This window comes from Boeremia exigua (genome assembly GCF_020726555.1).
Source record: "Boeremia exigua strain MPI-SDFR-AT-0100 chromosome Unknown C7974scaffold_10, whole genome shotgun sequence".
Lineage (NCBI taxonomy): Eukaryota > Fungi > Ascomycota > Dothideomycetes > Pleosporales > Didymellaceae > Boeremia > Boeremia exigua.
Window position 1 is genome coordinate 267811 of NW_025763527.1, and position 20451 is coordinate 288261.

At 52.2% G+C, this 20451-nt stretch overlaps 8 protein-coding genes across 8 annotated transcripts; 2 read left to right on the forward strand and 6 right to left on the reverse strand.

Annotated features, from left to right (window-relative positions):
- Positions 1-515: 515 nt before the first annotated feature.
- Positions 516-4202, reverse strand: C7974DRAFT_400243 (dynein associated protein-domain-containing protein). The gene has a single exon (XM_046142478.1). It carries the CDS (start codon positions 4080-4082, stop codon positions 555-557), a length of 3528 nt encoding a protein of 1175 aa, XP_045993790.1. The 5' UTR covers positions 4083-4202; the 3' UTR covers positions 516-554.
- Positions 4203-4234: 32 nt separating this feature from the next.
- On the reverse strand, positions 4235-6748 carry C7974DRAFT_341203 (ABC transporter transmembrane region 2-domain-containing protein). The gene is made up of 3 exons (XM_046139272.1): positions 6047-6748; positions 4461-5995; positions 4235-4409 (listed from the first exon to the last, which is right to left on the reverse strand). The coding sequence occupies exons 1-3, from the start codon at positions 6560-6562 to the stop codon at positions 4328-4330; spliced, it is 2133 nt and encodes a 710-aa protein (XP_045993791.1). The 5' UTR covers positions 6563-6748; the 3' UTR covers positions 4235-4327.
- Positions 6749-7303: 555 nt separating this feature from the next.
- C7974DRAFT_415876 (uncharacterized protein) lies at positions 7304-9548 on the forward strand (the record flags this gene model as incomplete). The annotated part of the gene is made up of 4 exons (XM_046143931.1): positions 7304-7721; positions 7783-8338; positions 8433-9072; positions 9123-9548. The coding sequence occupies 4 exons, from the start codon at positions 7304-7306 to the stop codon at positions 9546-9548; spliced, it is 2040 nt and encodes a 679-aa protein (XP_045993792.1).
- Positions 9549-9728: 180 nt separating this feature from the next.
- C7974DRAFT_426792 (voltage-dependent anion channel-domain-containing protein) lies at positions 9729-11580 on the reverse strand (the record flags this gene model as incomplete). The annotated part of the gene is made up of 2 exons (XM_046144533.1): positions 10947-11580; positions 9729-10889 (listed from the first exon to the last, which is right to left on the reverse strand). Exons 1-2 carry the CDS (start codon positions 11154-11156, stop codon positions 9729-9731), a joined length of 1371 nt encoding a protein of 456 aa, XP_045993793.1. The 5' UTR covers positions 11157-11580.
- A 2046-nt stretch (positions 11581-13626) lies between these two features.
- Positions 13627-14566, reverse strand: C7974DRAFT_31288 (uncharacterized protein). The gene is made up of 2 exons (XM_046138382.1): positions 13763-14566; positions 13627-13705 (listed from the first exon to the last, which is right to left on the reverse strand). The coding sequence occupies exon 1, from the start codon at positions 14409-14411 to the stop codon at positions 13785-13787; it is 627 nt and encodes a 208-aa protein (XP_045993794.1). The 5' UTR covers positions 14412-14566; the 3' UTR covers positions 13627-13705; positions 13763-13784.
- Positions 14567-14719: 153 nt separating this feature from the next.
- On the forward strand, positions 14720-16005 carry C7974DRAFT_317581 (alpha-soluble NSF attachment protein-like protein; the record flags this gene model as incomplete). The annotated part of the gene is made up of 7 exons (XM_046138604.1): positions 14720-14821; positions 14883-14946; positions 15006-15065; positions 15125-15223; positions 15274-15467; positions 15520-15531; positions 15586-16005. Coding segments are annotated over 7 exons (951 nt in total), but the record flags the coding sequence as incomplete, so codon positions are not given.
- C7974DRAFT_31330 (uncharacterized protein) lies at positions 15862-18372 on the reverse strand. Its single transcript, XM_046138406.1, has one exon. It carries the CDS (start codon positions 18317-18319, stop codon positions 16160-16162), a length of 2160 nt encoding a protein of 719 aa, XP_045993796.1. The 5' UTR covers positions 18320-18372; the 3' UTR covers positions 15862-16159.
- Positions 18373-18483: 111 nt separating this feature from the next.
- On the reverse strand, positions 18484-19400 carry C7974DRAFT_400254 (kinase-like domain-containing protein). The gene is made up of 3 exons (XM_046142479.1): positions 18720-19400; positions 18600-18663; positions 18484-18549 (listed from the first exon to the last, which is right to left on the reverse strand). The coding sequence occupies exons 1-2, from the start codon at positions 19312-19314 to the stop codon at positions 18653-18655; spliced, it is 606 nt and encodes a 201-aa protein (XP_045993797.1). The 5' UTR covers positions 19315-19400; the 3' UTR covers positions 18484-18549; positions 18600-18652.
- Between the last annotated feature and the right edge of the window lie 1051 nt (positions 19401-20451).

The following is a 20451-nucleotide window of genomic DNA, read 5'->3' on the forward strand; positions in this document are numbered from 1 at the left end:
TACAGCAAAGATTCTCACGAATGCAGCGCACGGCGAGCGGGACTCCGTTCACATACACCGTGCGGGTCTCACCTGGATCGCCCCAAGCAAATGAGACTGCGGAGTAATGGGACGGGGCGTCGAGGGCAATGAGGGTGAGGGTGCAGTGGATGGGCTAGTAGAGGAAGCGGAGGGGTGGATACGTAAGATGCGGGTGTAGGGGCTATGTTCGGAGAGGCGAAGGGATTTTCAAAATTGTTGACATGATGCTAAGCGTTCATCGTGTTGGGTGGGACAGTCTGTTGTGATGTTAGACAGGAAGGTAACAAGATTGAGGTGTGTCGGCGGCGCTGACGCAGCTGCCTCTTCTGTTCAGCTGCCGACAGTATGTCACGACATTTACATGTCAGTATTCGCATCGCAATCGCATCACAACAGCACCTGGAATAACAGGATAGACATCCGCATTCGTATTCAAGCAAGCAGCACACCGTGCCGCGGGGGTATATCGCTGAAAACAATTCCATCACGCGTGCCCTCCATCCCATACATGCTCCCAGTGCAGCCACAGCCCCTTACACCATAATGCTCCTCAGCGGGCGCAGACTTAAGATCTCGGAATCGAAGTTCTCCAGCGTCGGTGACAGGTCCGCGAAGCTTGTATCGTCGAGGCCTGGGAAGTCGAGCCGGCCCTTGTTCTTGAGGAAGTCGAGCTGGGTCTGCAGCGGCGCGAGGGCGAGTGGTGCGTGCCTGGCGCGACGCGTCTGTCGAGGAGCGTCTGTCTCCGCGCCGTGGCGGCTCGAGATGCTGCTCAGGGTCTCGGGCAGCGCGGCGTCGTCTGTCAGCCACGCCAGGCTGAGCAGGCTCTCGGTAGCAGCAGACAGCTTGCTCGGCTCGCGCTTCTCGATGGGCCGCATGAACTTGAGCAGGTCGACCTGCTTTGTGCCAAAGGCAGCGCTGTGGTTCTTCTGCCGCAGCCAGTGGTTCTCGATTTGCAGGGCGTCGAGGAGGGACATCAGACTTGCAGGCGCGCTGCGGGACGATGCGTCTGCCGGTTCGGGGCCAGGCGCAGCGACGACTGGCGCATTGTCTGACTCTGCAGGCTCGTACTGCGCGGCGTGTGCGAGCTTGGTATTCAGATCGCTGATCTCTTGCTGCTGAGCCTTGTCTTGTTTTTGTAGTTGTTTGATCTCCGTCTGTGCTGCTGTGATCTCGTCCTGCAGGCGCTGAACGTCTTCACTCTTATTCGTGGCTTCGCGGTTCTTGGCTGCCAGGTGTTCGATTTCAAGCTCTTTGGTTTCGATGACCTGTTCACGCTCATGAAGTCTGAGAAGTGTCGCTTGGTGCTCGGCAGTGATCGATTGGAGCTTAGCAGCTGCCTCGTCGACCTGTCTCCTAGTCGCCTCAATCTCCTTTGCTTTCTCCGTCCAGGGCGCGGGACCATGCTGGATCTCGACACAATCCTTCAGCAGCAAAGCGTACTCAACCCAACTGTTCAGCGAGGCGATGAGATTCTCCAGCTTACTTGATTGGCCGCTCCAGAATGGGAGCAAAAGATCCTTGAGGCTGACAGGTGCTACGAGTGTACCATCTGCATCAATCGATCGACGCAGCTCGTCTATGGCAGAACGAGACCATTCAGCTGCATCATGAGTAACTTTAGTAAGATACTCTTCTGCCTCGATGATCAAATCAAAATCGCCATTGAATTGAGGATACAACCCATCTCCTCTACGATCGTTACATGTCTTCAGTAGCCTGGTGGCCGCTAGCATGCTCTGACTGCAGACCGCAGAAGGTGCTGCGAACCGGTCCACAACGTCTTCTGCATCCTCCGCAAGCTCCTCGCTGGTCTCTGCCAACGACTTCAGCATCGTGATAGTCGCTGTGCAGGTGGCGTCCAGGTATGACAAGCTTGCCGCGATGGAGGAAATCCGTAGCATGGTTTCGTCTTCAGGTCGCTCTGCTAGACCTGGCTGGTGGTTGGAGAGGACAGCCTTGTATACTTCGATCGAGCCACCGAAAGATTTGGCTAGTTCAGAGAAATTGACTCTGTCGGCCTTGATAGCCTCGAGTCCATGATCCAGGTTCCTTTCGACTGCGACTAGCTCAGCGTGAGCGGCGCTGAATGTTGCGAATTGCTGCAGGGTTGAGACTGCCATCGCGGATGAAATGCGATTGCTTCCACTGCTGAGATTCGCGAGATAGTAGCCAGCTTCGATAGAAAGCAGCTTTGAAGCTGCCTCCTCCACGTTGCCCTTATGGTCTGCATGCTTATCAGCACTAGCCAAAAGGCCGCTGAGCACATTTGATTTGAACATGATGCGCTTCGCGGTGAAGTATGCCTGCATCGGCTCACTTCGACCGAATTCTTGTGACTGTGTTTCACTCAAGATTTCTAGCATCTCAGTCGTCTGATCAGCCTTGAGCTGGCGGAGCTCTGAGGTAATCTCCTTGCTTGTAGCGTTGACTTCTGCAGCCCGTAGACGTCTGTTGACATCCATGATCTCATTGATCCGGCCTGTCGTGTCTTTGACTTGGGCCTCCGTCATCGTCTTTGTCGCCTCGGCCTCCTTGATCTGCGTGAGTAGTTCTGTAACGAGATCCCTAAACTTTGTGTTCGTCTCCTCAAGATCCGAGATCGTCCTCGCTTGCTCCAGCGCTCGTTCACCGAGCTGCTCAAGTTCAGCTTCTTTGGCCTCATATTCGGCACGTAGATCTTTGGCTGCCTCATCTTGCTGATCCAGAAGCTCTTCGTTCAGATCTTTGAGAGATTCCAGTTCCTCTATCGCCTGTTCCTGGTCTCGCATCGTACTTTCTAGTTCCTGAATCTTACTTGACATCTCCTCAACGATGTCCTCCAACTCGTTCCGGTCGTTGACTTGAGCCTTTAGGTGCTCTGTGATGCCCTGCGACTCGGCCAATCTCTGTTGCAGTAGGTCGTGTTCCTTGCGCAAAGCTTCCAGTTGAGTGGAATCCTCCTCCAGCTCATCGATACGGATTTTGCTGTTCTGTGCCTCATCCTCCGTGATTTCCTTGAGTGTTATCAACGCCTCGCGGAGACGGTCGTTCTCGTGCTGCAGTCTGTAGTAGCCGGCTTGTTCCTTATCTTCTTCGGACATATGCGCAGTGAATGCTTCTGCCTCGTCTTTCAAAATCTCTAGCTCGAGATCCTGCTGTTCAGCTTTCGCTCGAAGCCCCTCCAGTTCGGCTTCGTTCTGATCAGCTCGCTCTTGCGCCATCTCCCTCTCAAGCAATGCATCTTCGAGGTCGAACTCGTGATCTTGCGCATCTTTAGACAGCTGCTTGTTCTCCTCCATGAGCTTCTCCAATTCCGCCTTGGCGTCTTTGGATTCTTGGTGGTATGCTTGCAATTTGGTTTGCAACTTCTGCATGATCCCCTGGTATTTGTCGCGCTCACTTTCGGCTTGCGACAATTCCTTGAGCCGCGCTTGGTCCTCCGAGTGCTGTTTTTCCATGTGCTTGATCTTGGTTTGTAGCGCGTCGACATTGCTGTCTCTTGTTGAAGTTCTCAGTGGATTTTGTGGTTGTGACACGGACGAGACTGACGATGTGCTCGGCTTCGAAACGACTGAAGGACGCGTGGGAGGCGGCGAAGGAGCTACGGTTGAAGCATTGGCAACGCTGGGCTTGCGCGTAGGTGCTCGTAGTGGGGTTCGAGGAGCAACAGGTGCTACAGATTGACGTTTCGTGTGACTGGGTGCCCTCGAGACAGCTGGAGGCGAGGTGACGCTAGAGGGTCGACTTGAAGTAGACTTGGGCGCAACAGTGCTCGAGGGCCGTGATCTTGGTGCAGGCGTGGGGGCTTTCGGTTTAGGTGCTGCAGCTTTCGGTGCTGCTGCCTTCGGTACTGGCTGTGAGAGAATCTGGAGGATATCTGTCTCTTTGACAAACAGTCCATGCTGAGGTGGACAGTCAAAGTATCGCTCGCCGCGAACCGAACCGTCGTTCTTACCCATGGGCTCCAGCAGGTCGATACCAAGCCAGGCGCCCTCTGCGACGTGGATAGGGCCGACATATTTCACGATACCCGTCCGATGGGTGTTAGTCTCGATCCGCTGGCCGACCTTGAATTCTGACATGGCGGGTGGCTGCTGCCGGGCGCAGTTGCGTGTTGAGGCAGCTTCGAGCTTTGTTGTGGAGAGATGCGTGGAGACGCGTCTGAGCTTCGAGGGCACGGAGCTCGCAACCGCCGATTGGCGCACGTACCCACTCGACAGAATTGCAGTTGATGAGGGAGACCATCTTTCGGTCATTCACGTTCTTCAATAGTTGTTGTGGGTATTTTCTAGGTATACAGCTTATCAAACGTTGAACAACTAGCTTCTTACATAGAAGCCTCCAATTCCGCAATTCTCTGCTCAATATCTGGAACAGCTCGCAGCTGCAACTCGATGTCTTCCTTCTCGCTGGGCAAAGTTAGCTTGCGAACGTTCGAAAGACATAGTGTGTTAACTCACTCTTCAAGCTCAAGTCTGCGCTCTGCATCCAACTTTGTAAACACGTACTTCCCTTGCCCGTCAAACTGCAGGATCTTTTCATGGTACTTCCACAAACTTCTCCTGTGCGAAACAGTCATGAGCGTGATGCCTAGTCTCTTTGCCTCATCATACATCACCCTCTCGATCTCCAGCGTTACGGAGCTAGTACACTCATCCAAAATTGCGTACCGGGGTCGGTGATAGAACAGACGCGCCATTGCCACTCGCTGTTGCAGGCCGCCGGACAACACGTCTGTCCACTCCTGCTCGGCATCCCAGCCACCCGGACGGTCGACAATGGATTCTATCTCTACCACGCTCAGAATATTAAACAGATCGTCGTCTGTGATGCCCTTGTCGCGCATCTCGCGCAGGTTGTCAGGATAGATGATCTGCTGGCGTAGTGTTCCACGAGAGAGATATGGGCGTTGAGGGATGTAGAAGATATCCTCAAAGGGTGGTTTCCGCACCGTGCCACCATACACAGGCCACAGGCCACCCAGGATACGGAACAAACTGGACTTGCCGCAGCCATTTGGCCCGACAATGAGGAGATGATCCCCGGGCTTGACCGCGAATGATAATTTACGTACGAGAACGTCTCCATTAGGCGACACAATAGGCACGTCGACGAACTCGATGTCTTCGCCCTCTGTGACCGTACCGCGGCCACGTAAGACGGCCGCGTTCTCTTCTGTGTCGGCGGACGACACAAGCTTCTTCTCAAAATGGCCAGCTTGGATATCGTCGATGACGTCCAGTAGCGTGGCCACACGAGACGTGTAGCCAGCAAGCTCGGTAATTTCCTTGTAGGAGAACATGACTCGGCCAAAAGCATCAGACGACATGAGCAACATGCGACGATTTGTCACGAAGCTTTCCGTCCGGTCGCCCATGTTCTTTGCGTTTTGTCCAGGAACTTGGAAGAATACGGGCACACTGCAGAGCAGGAGCCCAAGCGCACCCCAGAAGTACTTGATGACAAAGTCTTCCATGACACCGTGGTACAGACGTCTCCTGAGAATCCTGTTGACGTGCTTGATCAATGTGAAGTAGCCCTTGTCCAGTGTATCCTTCTCTGCCTCATGGCCATGGTACAGTGCCACTTCTTCGCTATAATCTATTAGTCTCGAGTGCTGGAATCTGAACTCGCCTTCAAGGCGAGCCTCGTCCGCAACATATCTGCCAAAGGGTGGAGTGAGCGCGCGCATAACGTTCGCAGAAAGCTGAACGAGTAAGCTCATGAAGAAGAGACCTTCTCCTCCCACGCTGCGAGATAGCGAGTAGTTGTACACAATTATATCAAGCACCGGCTTCGCGAGGTTCGAGTACAACTCAGCGAGGCTGTTCGCGAACTTGGCTACATCTACTGTGATGAGCTGATCGGCGTTCTTGATTCGGTCGTCGAGAGCTGAAAGCGTGTAAAAGGTCATCTGCGAGAGATACTTGTTGTGGACGTAGTTCGTAAGTCGCGTGCGGTACTGCAGTGACAATTTGCACTGATGGTAGGAGAGCTGCGCGTGTCAGATTCCAATCATGATAGTGACTTGTATAACAACACTTACCATTGAGTTCGTGAAGGTTGCTGGGATGGCTACAGCCATCCACCATACCAGTCCTTTCAGGAATTCGCTGCCTTTGCCTCGTACAAGACTGCTAACTAGCCTTCCGTCGAGCTCGGCGACATACAGACTGATCATTGTCCTAAGCACCAGGAAGATGCTATGACTGATGATCAGCCTGAACTCCTTACTCCTCCATCCCGGTATACAGATTTTGAGCAACCGTAAGAGATTCTTGAAGAATTCGCGGTTCAATTCAACCTTCTTTCGCCCTGTCGCTTCGCCATCGCTAGGTCCTGTACCGGTCTTTCGTTGGGCTTCGCGTCGTATCGAGGCGGCTTTCTGTTCGGCGATGGCGTTGCGCACACGGTTTATGAGGGCCACGAATAGTGTGATGTAGACTGCGCGTGATATGCGTGTGCGATTTTGAAGGTATAGCGAGGTGAATTCGTTAACGAGCGACTTGATCGAAGCGCTGGATAGCCCCTGCTTCGACCAAGGTTTCGACAAGACGGCCATGGCTACTGTAGGTGAGGCATTCGCAGCGGAGGTGTATCACGTCACCATACGCGCGCTGCGCCGAGCTGTGAACTGGGTCGGAATAGAGCTCTTGCGAGGGAATGGAGACTCTAAAAAGCCAGTTCGTGTATGCGCCTTACATGTGAACCTTGTCAGACATGCAGGACGCGGTGATGCGTGACCACGAAACTGCTCCGCGCGGCATGTGAACGAGACAGCCTCGGCTTTCCCCACAACACGCTAGCATCCGGAACAGGTCAAGGCTTCTTCCCCAGTCCGTGATCCCTCCCACCAACACCATCACGTCTTGAATCTGTTATGGTCGCGCAGTATTTATTCCACGCTACCTCGAACTACATCTCTGACAGTGAACAATCTCGTTCATTCTCTGACAGTTGCGTGAAGACCATCCAGTCATGCTACCTAATTGTTCCGCACCTACCTATCTGCGCCCCCTTAAACAAGTCAAACCCTAACAGTAGAGGTTGTGTCGTTTCTGAAGGGACACCGTATGCAGCCACATAGTTATCTATAGGACATCTTCCGACTTGGCACTGTGAAGCTGAGGGGCCGGAATGACGAACTTGGCCAAGTAACGAGATCAGGCTGAGTGACTGCATCAGGCTGGCAACTATGAGAAAAAGGGTTGTCAGCCTGGTTCCGCCATGTGGTCTTCTGCTACCGCTCTTAACTCCTTTTCACTTAAATTCCCCTGCTGTATCCACCGTTACTTATCCCAGGATGGCGGGGCTACCTGATAATGTCAACATCGTCACGAGCTCTCTCGATGCGGAGATTTATCGTGGCTTTTGGATGAACCGCTCCGTTCATTTCATTGAAGGAGCAACATTGACACTGGGTCACAGAAGCGGCGAACTTCTGATTGCATTCTTGGCTCTGTACGTCAATGCAAGCGGTCGAGGCCTCTGGAAACTCGTTCGTTGCATTTTGTACTTCAAAGGGTCCTCACAAGCAAGTCCAGACGGTCCTTATCTACAGCGTCAAGCTACCTTGCGAAACTCAAACTTGGCTCTTGATGCAGTCGTTGAGCTCCTGGACATATGGCGAACATGGCGTCAGAGGGTGCTGAAAAGCCAACGGAAAACTCTAGATGCAGCTTTCGTTGCTCTGCTGGTAGCCGTCGGCTTCATTCTAGCTGGTACGTTCGAGAGGATATTGGCCTCAAGATACCTAAACACAAAAGACTCACTGTTGACTAGGTATCTTTTCGTCCCGCGTATCCCAAGGCACAAAAGATGTCCTTATTTCTGGCCCCACTGACAAATGTGGCGTCAATCTAACAGGCGTCGGGTTTATCAGATCCGAAAATCAGGATGTGCAGGCATACATTGCACCATTCTTAAACCAAAAGTCGGGTGACTATCTGAAATATGCTCAACGCTGCTATCAAGAGGAAGACAAGTCTCAACTGCCCGACGAGTGCTATATCCTGCCAACTCCAACCCTGCCTTACACTAAAGAGACCAACGCTCCCTGCCCTTTTCCCGATAAGGCTCAATGTAAGCTGCAATACGGCAATCTTATAGTCGAGACAGAGCTGCTGGACGGCTACAAACATCTTGGGTTGAACCGCGGTCCACCTTTGACCATGAGGGTGAAGCATCATTGCGCACCTTTGAACGTTACAGCCGATACTACTTCGTCACCCGGTATCTGGAAGTATTATCTCGGGGCCAGGAAAGACAATCTGACGTTCGAAAGTAAGGAAGACACAAGCACATCAGCCTCGAGCCATAGAGGCAACTACGTAGTCTAGTGAGTTATGATTCTTCCATTTGTTGGTAGCAATGCACGCCAGATGTGCGTTGCCTCTCAAAGCCTTGCACTACCTCACTAACAAATGGCGCAGCGCAGTTAGCCCACTCGAACTGGAATCCCGCTATGGAGACCGAATCCTGTTCATCGACGGGTTCAATGTCAAGGATACGAGTACAACCATGCTTTTCCTGGTTTCGTCATTCGTCAACTATTTGAACAAGACAGACGATCCCTGGTTTTCAGCCACGAAGCTCGGGATCAATGGCACTTACAGCTCTGATCAAGTCGTCTCAGTGATCGGATGTACAACCAAGAGAGAGTATTGCAACCCGCAGTCGGGAAACTGTGTACAAGTCTATCAAAAGTACGACAAACAAGAAGCTGCGTTCGAGCGGGCATGGAGCGACGAAAAGGATCGCGAACATCTGCGTCCTATAGCGATGACTTTGCATCAATTTGGCGCGGAAAGTATAGGGGCTTTCTTCGGAGCTAGAAATGTGCCGAACCTGCTCGCAAGGCAAACCCTAAGACTTCCACCAGTAACTTACACGCCCGTTCATGCGAATCAGACAAAAGCATTGCCTTCAGACCAATGGCAAAAGGAGATGGTGTACCTCAGCCAAGCCAATTTTGCAGCTATGCAACATTCTTTGGTGGACTACGCGAGGGGATCATGGCTCGGTGGGGATCTATGTGATCGGGGCATATGCAGAAGACAATGCCGGAGCCAGGTACGTTACAGCTTATGGTTTGTGAGAACATTGCCATTGATTATTAGTAGAGAGTTCGCAGCTCGAAACACTACTCTTTCAGCGTCCTAGGCATGTCGATCATACTCATTGTTGGTGGCATCATTCAGTTCCTGGCCTTCTTCTTGGACGAAATCTTGGCTCTTCTATTCAAGTTCAGACGCATCCGCAACAATGAAGACTTCGACTACGCATACGCCGAGTGGCAAGTTGGGTCCACGCTGCAATTGCAGCGATTAGCGCACGAGGGCGTGGGCGCAGGCACCTGGACTAAAGCAACGGATCTAGTACCGGTTACGCGTTCAAGTGATACCCTTGCCGTTCTGGATGTTCGTGATCGCGATCATCCACGACTGGTACTGCATCCACGTGAGCTTACGGTCATTCACACCAACATATCTACTAGTAAAAATTCATCAACTCGGTATGAGAGGCTCGGTGATAGGGACGAGCAGTAGGCCAGTGGTTAGCGCGACAGAGAATCTGGGAACGAACCTCTGTGGTAAACGCAGTGCAGGTTGGACATCGCCAGGACGGCACCTGATAGAGGGATTGGTAGAATGCTTGACAGAGCGCCTGATTGAGTGACTAGGAGAGTTGACCCTGGATATAGGACCTATCGACCGTTTTTGGTCTAATCATACCTCTTTGGTTTCTTTCATGTTCTGCATGTCTTTCGCTTTCTTCATCATGCCCTCTTCCCTATGCAGTTCGCTCTTAGCCCAGATCAAGTCGCCAGTATAAATCCCTCGGATCGTTCCGACCCAGTTCAGGACATATAGAACGACTACACACATGTACGATGCAGCTGTCAATCCTCTGAAAGCTGGTGAATCCATCGTATTGCCCAGCTGGAGCCAAGCAGTTACCAACGTTATCGTCGGGAACACCGCACTCCACCACGACAATGTATATGCGAACTGTTTCTTAACGAAAACGTCAATGACGCCCACGACTGCGAGGCAAAGCGTGAAGTAATCAAAGCCGAGAAAGAGTAGGCCGAACAACAGGCTGGAAAAGTCGATACCAGCACCAGTCTGCTCATTCCAAAAGATGGCATCCGTAGCTTGCGGCTTGTATTGCTGAAAGTACGTTCGTGCCGCCTTCCCCAGGATCTGAAACGCAGAGCTCAGCTGCCCTGCCGCGCCAACAAGGATGAACAACCCAGCTCTTTGCGCCGGTGGATTGAGACCAGCAGCAAGCAGACGGTGGAAAAACAGAGTGTACAGGATTAGACCCATAAATAGCGCGATTCCAACGACAAAGTATCCGACAACAATCATGGGCATCGCAAGTCTCGCGGTCATCTCCGCGCCATTATTCACTATGTTACCGGCTTCCACGCCCGCAGTCGCCAGACCAACAGGTGCCATAAATAACACAGGCGTCATCGTGCGGTCCATCTGGTTCCCCGTGTAAATGCAAGTCACAATGACCACAACGCCCGTCAGGAACATCCAAAACATGCCTATCCACCATAGTACATACGCGACCAGGGTAAATGCATGTCCACCCCATTCTGTCGTCGAGACCTGCGTGGCCGTGAGCGCAGAGATGGTCATGAGCACGATTGGCGGGATGGCGTAGGAGCACAGTTCATCTGGATCGGACAGCGCGCGGCGGACGGCGACGTGGGGGAATACGATCCAGCGAGCGAGCGTGAGCACGCAGAAGAGGGCGAAAAGTACGATTTCGAAGACAAATAGGACGGATGAGAGGCGCAGCTGCCAGGGTGCGGAGTACGGGAAAGGCGCGGCGAGAATCAGTGCGAGTCCACCCGTTGAGATGGCGCTGGCAAACTGGACATCTCTGCATTAGCAAGTGAGCAACAACAAGAGTAACACCTAGGAACACACCCAAATGGGCTTGAAGCTCTCCAGCGCAGCCCCCCATTTGCCCGTCGCATGACGATAATGTCGTATTGATCTCTTCCTCAGCTTTTGATTCCTCCTTCTCTTGTGCTGCTCTGAATCCGCGTCGTCGTCGAGCGCGTGCGCTATCTCACCATCGATAAGGCGCCAGGGTACTTCGAAATCGTAGTCATGTTCGCGTCGCTTGTGCGCCATCGCAAGTCGATTGCAGTCTTTATTAATCGGTGCCGCTACAGATAGTTCTTCAACTTAGTGAGAGTGTGAGGTGAAAGTGAATAGTTGACAGACGCGCTCATGCAGCCAAGACTGCTTAGGCATTCTGACTATTCTCCTCAGCGTACGATGTTGACGTCAGTCGCGTGCGAGCTTTGTTGTTGCACGCTCGGAAGTAATTAGATCGGCACCACAATTATGGGCTTAACGGGCCGCTTTGCGTCAAGCCTCATGAAGTTTCCGGCACGACCCGGTACGAGCGTCTCTTCTTTCACAAGCACAATCGGCAACACGAACAAGTCAGTGAGTGCTGTGTGCTTCTGCAGAGGCGCAGTGCAATGCACAAGAGTGTTGATCAATGTGGGATATGTGCCACGCAGCGTGACGGCAGCGAGATGTTGATGTTAAAGATCTGAGATCGGAACCAGTATGGCGGGCCGTCTCGCGACGGTTGCACATGGGCAGAGCCTCACGCGTCACGCGTGCGCTGGCACGTGGGACCCGCTTTTTAGGCTCCCAGGATTTAGTGAGCCCTATTCGTCAACCACAAATATTCGACGCCTTTTCGATCGAAAGTAAGCAGTCTTTTACCCCTGAACAAGCCTATTCTGTCAGCTCAAATGGGACATCCGCATGCTCGTAGTACGTGACGACCCAATCAGATCTTTCCCCTGTTCACCACATGCCTTACACAGAGGCACAATTCGGGATCTAATAACGCTTCTTTTCTTGATTTTGAGAACATGATGTATAACCGGGATATAAAATAACATATTTTCATTTCTCATGCATGTCTTTGCGATGCATGAATGCTGAGTGCTGAATGCGGTTGAGCTGTACTCTTGGAACATCCATAGATACTGTTAATTTAGACCTTGTGTGGTCATGATCTCCCTTCAACACACGGAGCCACTGTGCTCGTGCGAAATACAGCCTTGTAAATTCGTGTAAGACTCAAGAAGTCATCTCGTGCCAAGTTGCAAGATCAGGCGTCCAGGCACGAAACTCTGGTATCATTTGGACGAAGCCTTGCAATCAACAATCGCTAGCATTTGGAACCTCTTGGTTTAGAAAAGTGCAGATCTATAGTGAACAATGCACACGGACAAATCCGCTAAAGGCTGGCTCCCTTAGACGTTGGACATGGTTCAAGTGCCACAGGTTGTGGAGTCTGATTTTGTGTAAGCCTTACAGTTCTATGTGTGCTCAATGAGCGAAAGTATCGTGCTGGCGATTATTTCAAATCCTGCGCACACCCACCTGCAGCTTGAATAGATGTTGTTGATGTGGTTGATGTGGTACTTGTTCTCGACGCCGAGAGTATGATGCTTGGCGGCAGGGAGGGAAGGAAGAGACACCGAGTGCAAATCGATGCAACGACTTCTGGTTTTACAAACAATGCTCTGTTAGATTTGGTGTGTTCGTTTGCAAGTGGATGGTGAACCAAAGCGTCTCGCTTTGGAGGCCGCTCGTGTTGGGTCCTGGAGGCCTACCAAGTCCTGCTAGAACTACACAAATTGTGTGCAAGCCCTCGAGTCATGACGTTTGGGTGTCTGGAAACATGGGAAGTTCACGGGGCTGGCAGATAATAGACGTGCGCAGTCGTGGAGGGGTAGCGTGGTAGGGGAAGGCAGCCAGAGGTGTCGGGGCACACTGGGCTTGGCGGGCTGACCTGCACATATATCTGGCACCGCCCACCTCCACACCCAGTTCCTCTTCAGTTCCTTCTTCCACCCCAACACCATTCCATCCACCCAGTGCCACATAACCATCAAACCCCAACTCTTAGTGACTACAAAGCCACTTGCATACCCAATCCGTTCCATTGTCTGCAGTTTATGCCCCAGCGCACCACCAATAGCCATCACCATGCCGTCGCTGCCGTCGTCGTCGACGATACCAGCATCCGTCATGTCTACCAGCCACGCATCGAGTTCCAGCAAGTATCGGGAAGTCGCGTACCATTTGGATGGTCGAAATCGATATATGGCCCAGTCGTATGAAGTTCGGTCTGCATTGTGTCCCGGGTCACCGCTTCAATCACCATACAAGCGACCTTTACCATCAACCGAGTACTCTTCCGTGTGTACATCCGGTTCTAAAGCGGCTCTACACCCTCTCAAGACAACACCAGAAAGACAGATTGTCATCGTTCAGTCACGTGATCGTTCACAGGACCTGCCAAACGCCAAGCCTGTGACTGTCGAGTCCATGAGGTCAGCAGCACCTCCGGCACCACGACCACGCCGACTGCCGTCGCCTGACTTACCGGACATCGATAGTGGCCGGCCATTCTGCTACTGCGATGCGAAGGGAAAGTGCACTAGTGCATGTCGACGAGCCTTGCTCTGACACCCTCGGTGCCACTAGACTTGGTTCATGTAGCGTTCGCTTGCAGCTTTCACAAAGGCGTTCAGGTTTCCGTCATCTTTCTTTTATCGGCTTGGTGTGCTTCTTCATCTTATATAGTCTTCAGCACCGTACCATCGCCAAAGCGTCCATCGCGGCCTAGGGCACATTCGGGACTACCACTGGGGAAGTTTCAGTACTTCAATTCAAAAGCATGTATTAGGCAATCCGTAACTCACATTGAATGCAAGGGCGTATCCCTCATTCTAATGGCCGTTCGCTCTCAACGACGAAGTATTTGCCAACCTTCCTCTCCGCTGATCCCATGACATCCCAGTCTTCTGCTTCTTTGGCATTCACTGGCGTAGTGTCCCTTTGTATGCGCCGGTGCCACTTGCCAATCGTCTTCTCTTTCGCCAGTGCGTCTTTTAGTGTGTCCAATCCGATCGTCTGCTCCTGCTCTGCTGCCTTCGTCTCGTCGCGAATCGCTCGCAGTGGCTCAATACCTGTAGTATCAACCCGCTGTATCTCCCCTACGAAGTGCAGCTGGGCTGCGAGTGTATCTAGCATCTTCTGCTCTTGTTCGTGTGTTTCGGGCAGCGGGAGAGCTGACAGTCGGAGAAGATGATGCAGTTGCTTCGAGGAGATTTTAGGTGCATCTATTGCTCGTTCCTTGGGTGGTAGTAGCGATTCGACGGACCACGTGGGCTTCGCGAAGAGTTCCTCCAGCTCGTCTGGGTGTATGCCGGGTCTCCGCTGGCTGTTCGGGGAGGAGCTGTTGAGGGATCGGGCTTCTGAACATCGGGAAGACACATGTAAGGGTCGGTAAGGGCAATGCGAAAACCGGTAGAGCGATCTGGCGCTCAGTAATGCGCGCCGCGAGGTCATCGTGAGTCGGCGCAAGTCCTTTGACAAGTGGGGCTAGTAGTAGCGAATGTGAACAACCGTTTACTTAGTAGAGTTATCAGACGCGCTTGCATACGTCGAAACACTGCCGCGACAAGTTGGTGAGATAGCTATCGCTGCCGCAACAGAACCCCGAGTCGTCGAAGCTGCAGGAGAGGCTAACTCCTTGCGGCCAAGGGTCTCAAGGTCAGCGGAAGGCGCACAGGCCCAAGCCCCAGGGTCGTCATCGCCTTTGAAGCAGCTAACGCAGCCACCTGTCTTGACAGAACCTCAAGAAACGCGTTATTTTCGAAGGCTTTCCTTCTTTCCAACACACACAGAACCCCCTCCGGACTTCAAGCACCTACACACACGCAAATATGGCTGGCGACCCACGAGCTTTGCTTCGTCAGGTGGGGCACCCTTTCGGGCTCAGCCACAAGACAGATAACTGATATTGAGTTGCGACAATAGGCCGAGACGTCGCTGCAGAAGGCATCTGGCGGCTTCAGCTTCTTCGGTGGACGACAAGACAAATGTGCGATTGGCTCTGCGATCTCAATCCAAGATGGCGGTTCGTACTAACGCACGTGACAGACGAGGCAGCAGCAGAGCAATTCATCGCCGCAGCGAATGCGTTCCGCATGCAGAAAATGGGTATGAAATTTCCAAAAGTGGTTCAAGGAGGGTTGCGCCGGTCGACTGACATCTTGCAGGCAAGGAGGCCGGCGAAGCATTTGAGAAGGCAGCATCGGTCCAGCGCCAACAGCTGAACGAACCCGACGACGAGGCCAACACACTCACAGAAGCCTTCAGTACAGCCATCTTTTCCCAAGCTGGTGATGAAATTCTAACACCTGAACAGAGGCTTACCGCAAAGATGACCCAGAAGCAGCAGCGAGGTGCTTAGATAAGGCCATTGCACACTACTGCAGCAAGGGCAACTTCCGCCGTGCAGCGACTCACAAGCAGAACCTTGCCGAACTTTATGAAGTGGAGCTTGGTGATAACGCTCGTGCAGGTGCAGCTTACGAGGAGGCTGCCGGCTGGTATGAAAGCGTTAGTACCCTTCAAACTCCAAAAATTAAAGTGCAAGTCTAACTTATAATAGGACAACGCAGAGGTATACAGAGATTCTAGTCCTCACTTCTCGGCAAAAACTGACTCATCAAAACAGGCACTCGCAAACAAGCTCTGGTTGAAGACCGCAGACCTTGTTGCGCTAGAAGGCAAGGACTACTACAAGGCCATCTCGCTGTACGAGAAGGTTGCCAAGACGTCCATTTCGAACAACCTCATGCGCTGGTCCGTTAAAGAGTATCTGCTCAAGGCCGGCATCTGTCAGCTGTGCACCGGCGACCAGGTCGGCGTCAACGCTGCGCTCGACAGGTACAGGGAGTTGGACCCCAGCTTCAGCCAGCAGAGGGAGCACCAGCTTCTGTGTGACTTGGCAGCGGCGGTTCAGGATGGCGACCAGGAAGTCTTCGCTGATAAGCTGTTCCAGTATGATCAGATGAGCAAGCTGGACAAGTGGAAGACGACATTGTTGTTGAGGATCAAGGGGACTATTGAGGAAACTGGTGAAGATTTCTCGTAGATTACTGCATTTGCGGTGTTTTGGTGTGACTATAGTGTGCATGACCTAGAGCTGAACAAATGGGAGGTTCTCAAATACTTATCAGATATCATTGCTGTTACTAGACGTATGTTCTGTCAAAGGTTTCTTCAACCCTAGTCGTGTATTGAAAGCCCTACGCCTTCTTTAGCTCCTTCCTCTCACCAACAGCTGCGGATTCCGGTGGCGATGGTTTCTTGGTATCGTCCTTTGCTCCGAAAAACCCTCCAATGTCCAAGTTCTTCGTCTTGTCCTGCATGACTTTCCACATACTCTGTTCACTCTTTTTCTGCACCTCACCCTCCAACTTCTGCTTCTCCTTCTCACTATCATTCTCCTCGTCTCCAGTCGCCTCGCCCTCATTCTTCCTCCTCTCAGCATCCTCCTTCTCCTTCTGTTTCGCCATTTCGCGCTCCGCCTTCTCAACTTCCGCGACATCAACGTCCTCGAACCCGATCTTGCGCAAGATAGATCCGGTGATGAAGCGATACTGCAGATGCCCGTCCACCAGCTCTGTGACGTCTACATTTTGAACGCCGCGTACTCCCATAACAGGCTGTAGGCCGGCAACGCCGAGTTGGACAGAAGATGTGCGGTACAAGAATCCCAGGATGTAATCCTTCGTGCTAAACACGTTAACGACACGGCCACTGACCACAGAGCGCATCTTGCGCCAGTCAGCGGTGTCTGAAGGGCACGGAGCACCAAGTAGCACGACGTTCTCGATTAGGCCGAAAGCTTTGCGGTCCGCGAGGCGCTGGAGACACGAGAATATTAGTCTTGCGCCAAGGGAGTACCCCACCAGTGTTACTGGTCGCTCGCCTTGTACTTTGTTAATCAGCGCGTCTGCAAGCACTTCTCCGGCTTTATCAGCACGGTACTTCGCAACACTGAACGGGTTGTCGAGTAGGGTAGCAATCTTCAGTAGGCCGAGGGGCCACATTGCTGCGGCCATAGCGGCGAAGACGGTTTGCTCGATGATCTTTTTCTTTGCGTAGCCCCATGCTGCACTTGTGATGAATGTTTCGAGGCTGTGTCCGAGCTTTAGCAAAGCCTCGAGCTCCCAACGTAGAGCAAAGCCTTCGGTACCCTTGCCGACATATCGCCACGGGGCTACGACTTCTTCTGGCTCACGCAGCCAGCCGCTCACTGCGATGGCAACGCGGAGGCGGCGGGTCTCGTTATCCTGCTTCGAGGGGTCTTGGCTGCGGTGGATGTTCAAGAAGGCGAAATCCTCGACTTGTCGAGCATATGCGTCCATCGCATCGCCAGTCATGCGGGCACCGTACGCGCCGAAAAGACCACCGACGAGGACCGAGGATCCTGCCAATGTACCTAGGTAACCTGCTGCAGCTGTGGCTCCAAGGCCCAGACCACCCATCACGGACCCAACACCCGCTGCAAGAAGAGGCGCGGCGAGGCCGCCAGTTACGCCGATGAGCGCTGCACCCGCAACGCTGGCAAGTCCTACCTTCCATCTGCGTGCGGTCTTAGAGGCGTCTGCTGCCTTCTTTGTCTCGGCATCAGCATTTAGCTGTTGCGATGCAGCTTCAAGGAGACCTTGTGCGACCTTTTCTTCGTCCTTCTTGAGAATCGACAGATTCAGGTGGAGTGAGCTGGTGAGGTATAGCAAGAGCACTCGAGAATGTGCCGAATAGTGCTCTAGACTGAGAAGGATGAGAACTAGAGAGTGCAGAATCAGGGTCCGCTTCGCTTCGTCGAGACGCGCGAGTTGTGAATCTACGGCGGGGTAACGCTCTGTAAAGGCCGTTTCCTCGTCTGTGGTCTTTTGCGAAAGATCTCCAAGATTCGTTGTTTCTGTCCCAGACATCCTTGCAAGTTCCTCGACTTTACGTCTTTCGACCTGTTTGGCCTGGTCTTTTGCTTGCTGTCGCGAGTTGACTACCTCTCCGATGCGGCCGATGACCTTGCCCCTCCATTCGTCGAAGTATTGCAACATGGCCTTCTTCAACTCTTGTACTTCTGGTTGCGCCAGCTCCTCATTTGCATTCTGTTCTCGCTTTTGCCGTTTTTGCTTCAGCTTGTCTTCCTTCGGTACATCTGGTGCGTCCTTCAAAGTATCCTCCTCCGACTTCACAGTTTCGGCATCCAGTGGTATCTCCTCGGCAACGAAGGTATCTAGTACTGACTGTCGCATAATTGCTGTGATAGTCGCGATCAGGAATGTCAGGTCTGCGCACTGGTCTGGGTTCAGCAGGGTGTTGAGCGACTGGTCTTCCTCGTGCGGCTCTGCATGTTTCGAATGCCCAAAGGGCAATTTCGATGCCCAATCCATGTTCGATGGGTTGACTAAAAGGACTGACTGGTAAGGGAAACGGTGTGTTGTTCGCGTCTTGGTTTAACGATATGTAGTTCGCCCGATTGAGGTGACGTCAGTGGGGCAGGCGCAGTAGTACGGCAGGGATGGACGGCTAGACCGCGAATCATTCCTCACAATCAGAGACACAATCATAATTTTGGAACAAGGTCAAGCTAGATCAAACATGGAAGTTCTGTTCATTGTTTGTTCGTACTTAATACATTCTATATTGATCTGGCACTAACGATCGAAACAGGCCATCCACTGACTACATCTCAGTCCTCATCATGACATATTTGCTGTGTGCGCTCAAGCTTGAGGCGGGTGACAGTGTTATCCATGTGTGGAATTGCCTGTACTAACATCGAGGCCTTAGGACGAGTCTGCACAGGCTTCCATAGCTGTGCATACCAGAAGCCCAAGAGCGCACTGTACTGCTGATAGTCTGGTAGCTCGTAAGGTAAGTCATAGTGCTTTTGCAGCACTTCTGATGGCACGCTGATTGGCCTGAAGATAGTGGGAATCCGAATACGCCAGTATCGGGACATCCATTCGGCATGATTTCCGAGTCGGGGATGCGTCTCACCTTTTGCTTTGCGACTTCGAATGAACACCTCTTGTGACTGTATCGGTACAATACCTAGAGCCATGTATTGCAGAGTGGCGCCGAGACCCCAAATATCTGCTGAGGGATGTATAGGGGAGGCTTGTTCTGATCTAGGTGGTGCAAACTCAGGAGTACCGCCAAAGGGCTCATCATGAATACCTTTCGGTGTTGGCCAAGGCGTGAGGCGAGCAAAGTCCGAGAGCTTAAAAACTGGCTCCTCAGGTATCGCTTGAAATCCAGTCTGGTCTGACGGTACTACCGCTAAGATGTTTGTTGGTTTGAAGTCGTTATGAACATAACGAGTTCCAAGCTCGCTGTGTAAGTAGTTAAGAGCAAGCACCATATCACGGAACAGTTTCCACATTGTGATCTCTGACACACGCTGGGGTTGACCGTCACTCTCTTGCTTTGCACACCATGAGTCTCGATAGCTGATCAGATCGCCTAGCTCACAGTATGGGAGGAACATTGCCGGCCCATATGGATGCCAATCCTCGATGGCAAAGCAGAGCTCCAAGATGTGCTCGTGTCGGCCAATGATGCGCATGTTTGTGATCTCTTGCTCCAATGCTTTGCGTCCTGCGTGACTTCGAGGTAGTTTCACAGCAATATACATATCCCGTTGCTTCGGCTGCCGATATAGATGCACTATCCCGTCCCCACCCTCTCCAAGGACCTTTTGGTGGCGCCAATAATTGTAAAACTGTCCCTGGGACGTTGGCTCCTGGAGTAGGCTCCGGATATTGGTTTGTTCGAGAAAATGATTTGGCGAGTAAGGTGTTTTTGCAAATCCTACGTGCGTGTCTGTTCGGTGACCATTGAGCATGGCGTCTTGTAGTGGCTCCATGGCTGCATGCATAGGTGGCTGAGGAGGGTTCTGCTGGAACTCGGCAGGCGCTTCGATGTCTCTTTCTTGCTGCAAATTGCTTCCACCTTCGATCGGCCGGCGATGCGTTGGTTTGGAACCGACTCTGAAGAATTCTCTGACGACTAGAATGGCGTTGAGTAACATCGAGTGAACAAGCGGTTGATAACAAAGACTAACAGCCTTGTTTCTTGGATCAATGCAAGAAAATTCAAGTCGAATTAAGTACACTCCAACATTGTGAGATTATGTTAACCTCAGTAACATAGTTCAGTGATGAAGTGCTGCACACTCAATTGAGTACGGGGCATTGTGCACAATTGTCAACATACAACCCATGATGCGATGTACGTTTGGGCCACAGTGAGTCAATTTATGATCGCAAGTCTTAGACACCCTTGAGTAGGAACTGATTGCACAATTACAGGGCACTGTTTGTTTTGCTGAGATGTCCGAGACTACTTCGGATCGAACAATTTCAATTAGCGCATGTCGCATATGTCAGACAAACTCACTGACCAGCTATCGGTGAATATGAGACACTTCAATTCGACTTGGCATGATCTATATTCTTCTGCGCATGAGCCCATGAATACGCGGGACCTTAATTCAGATCAGATGAGAGTTCTGGCGGTG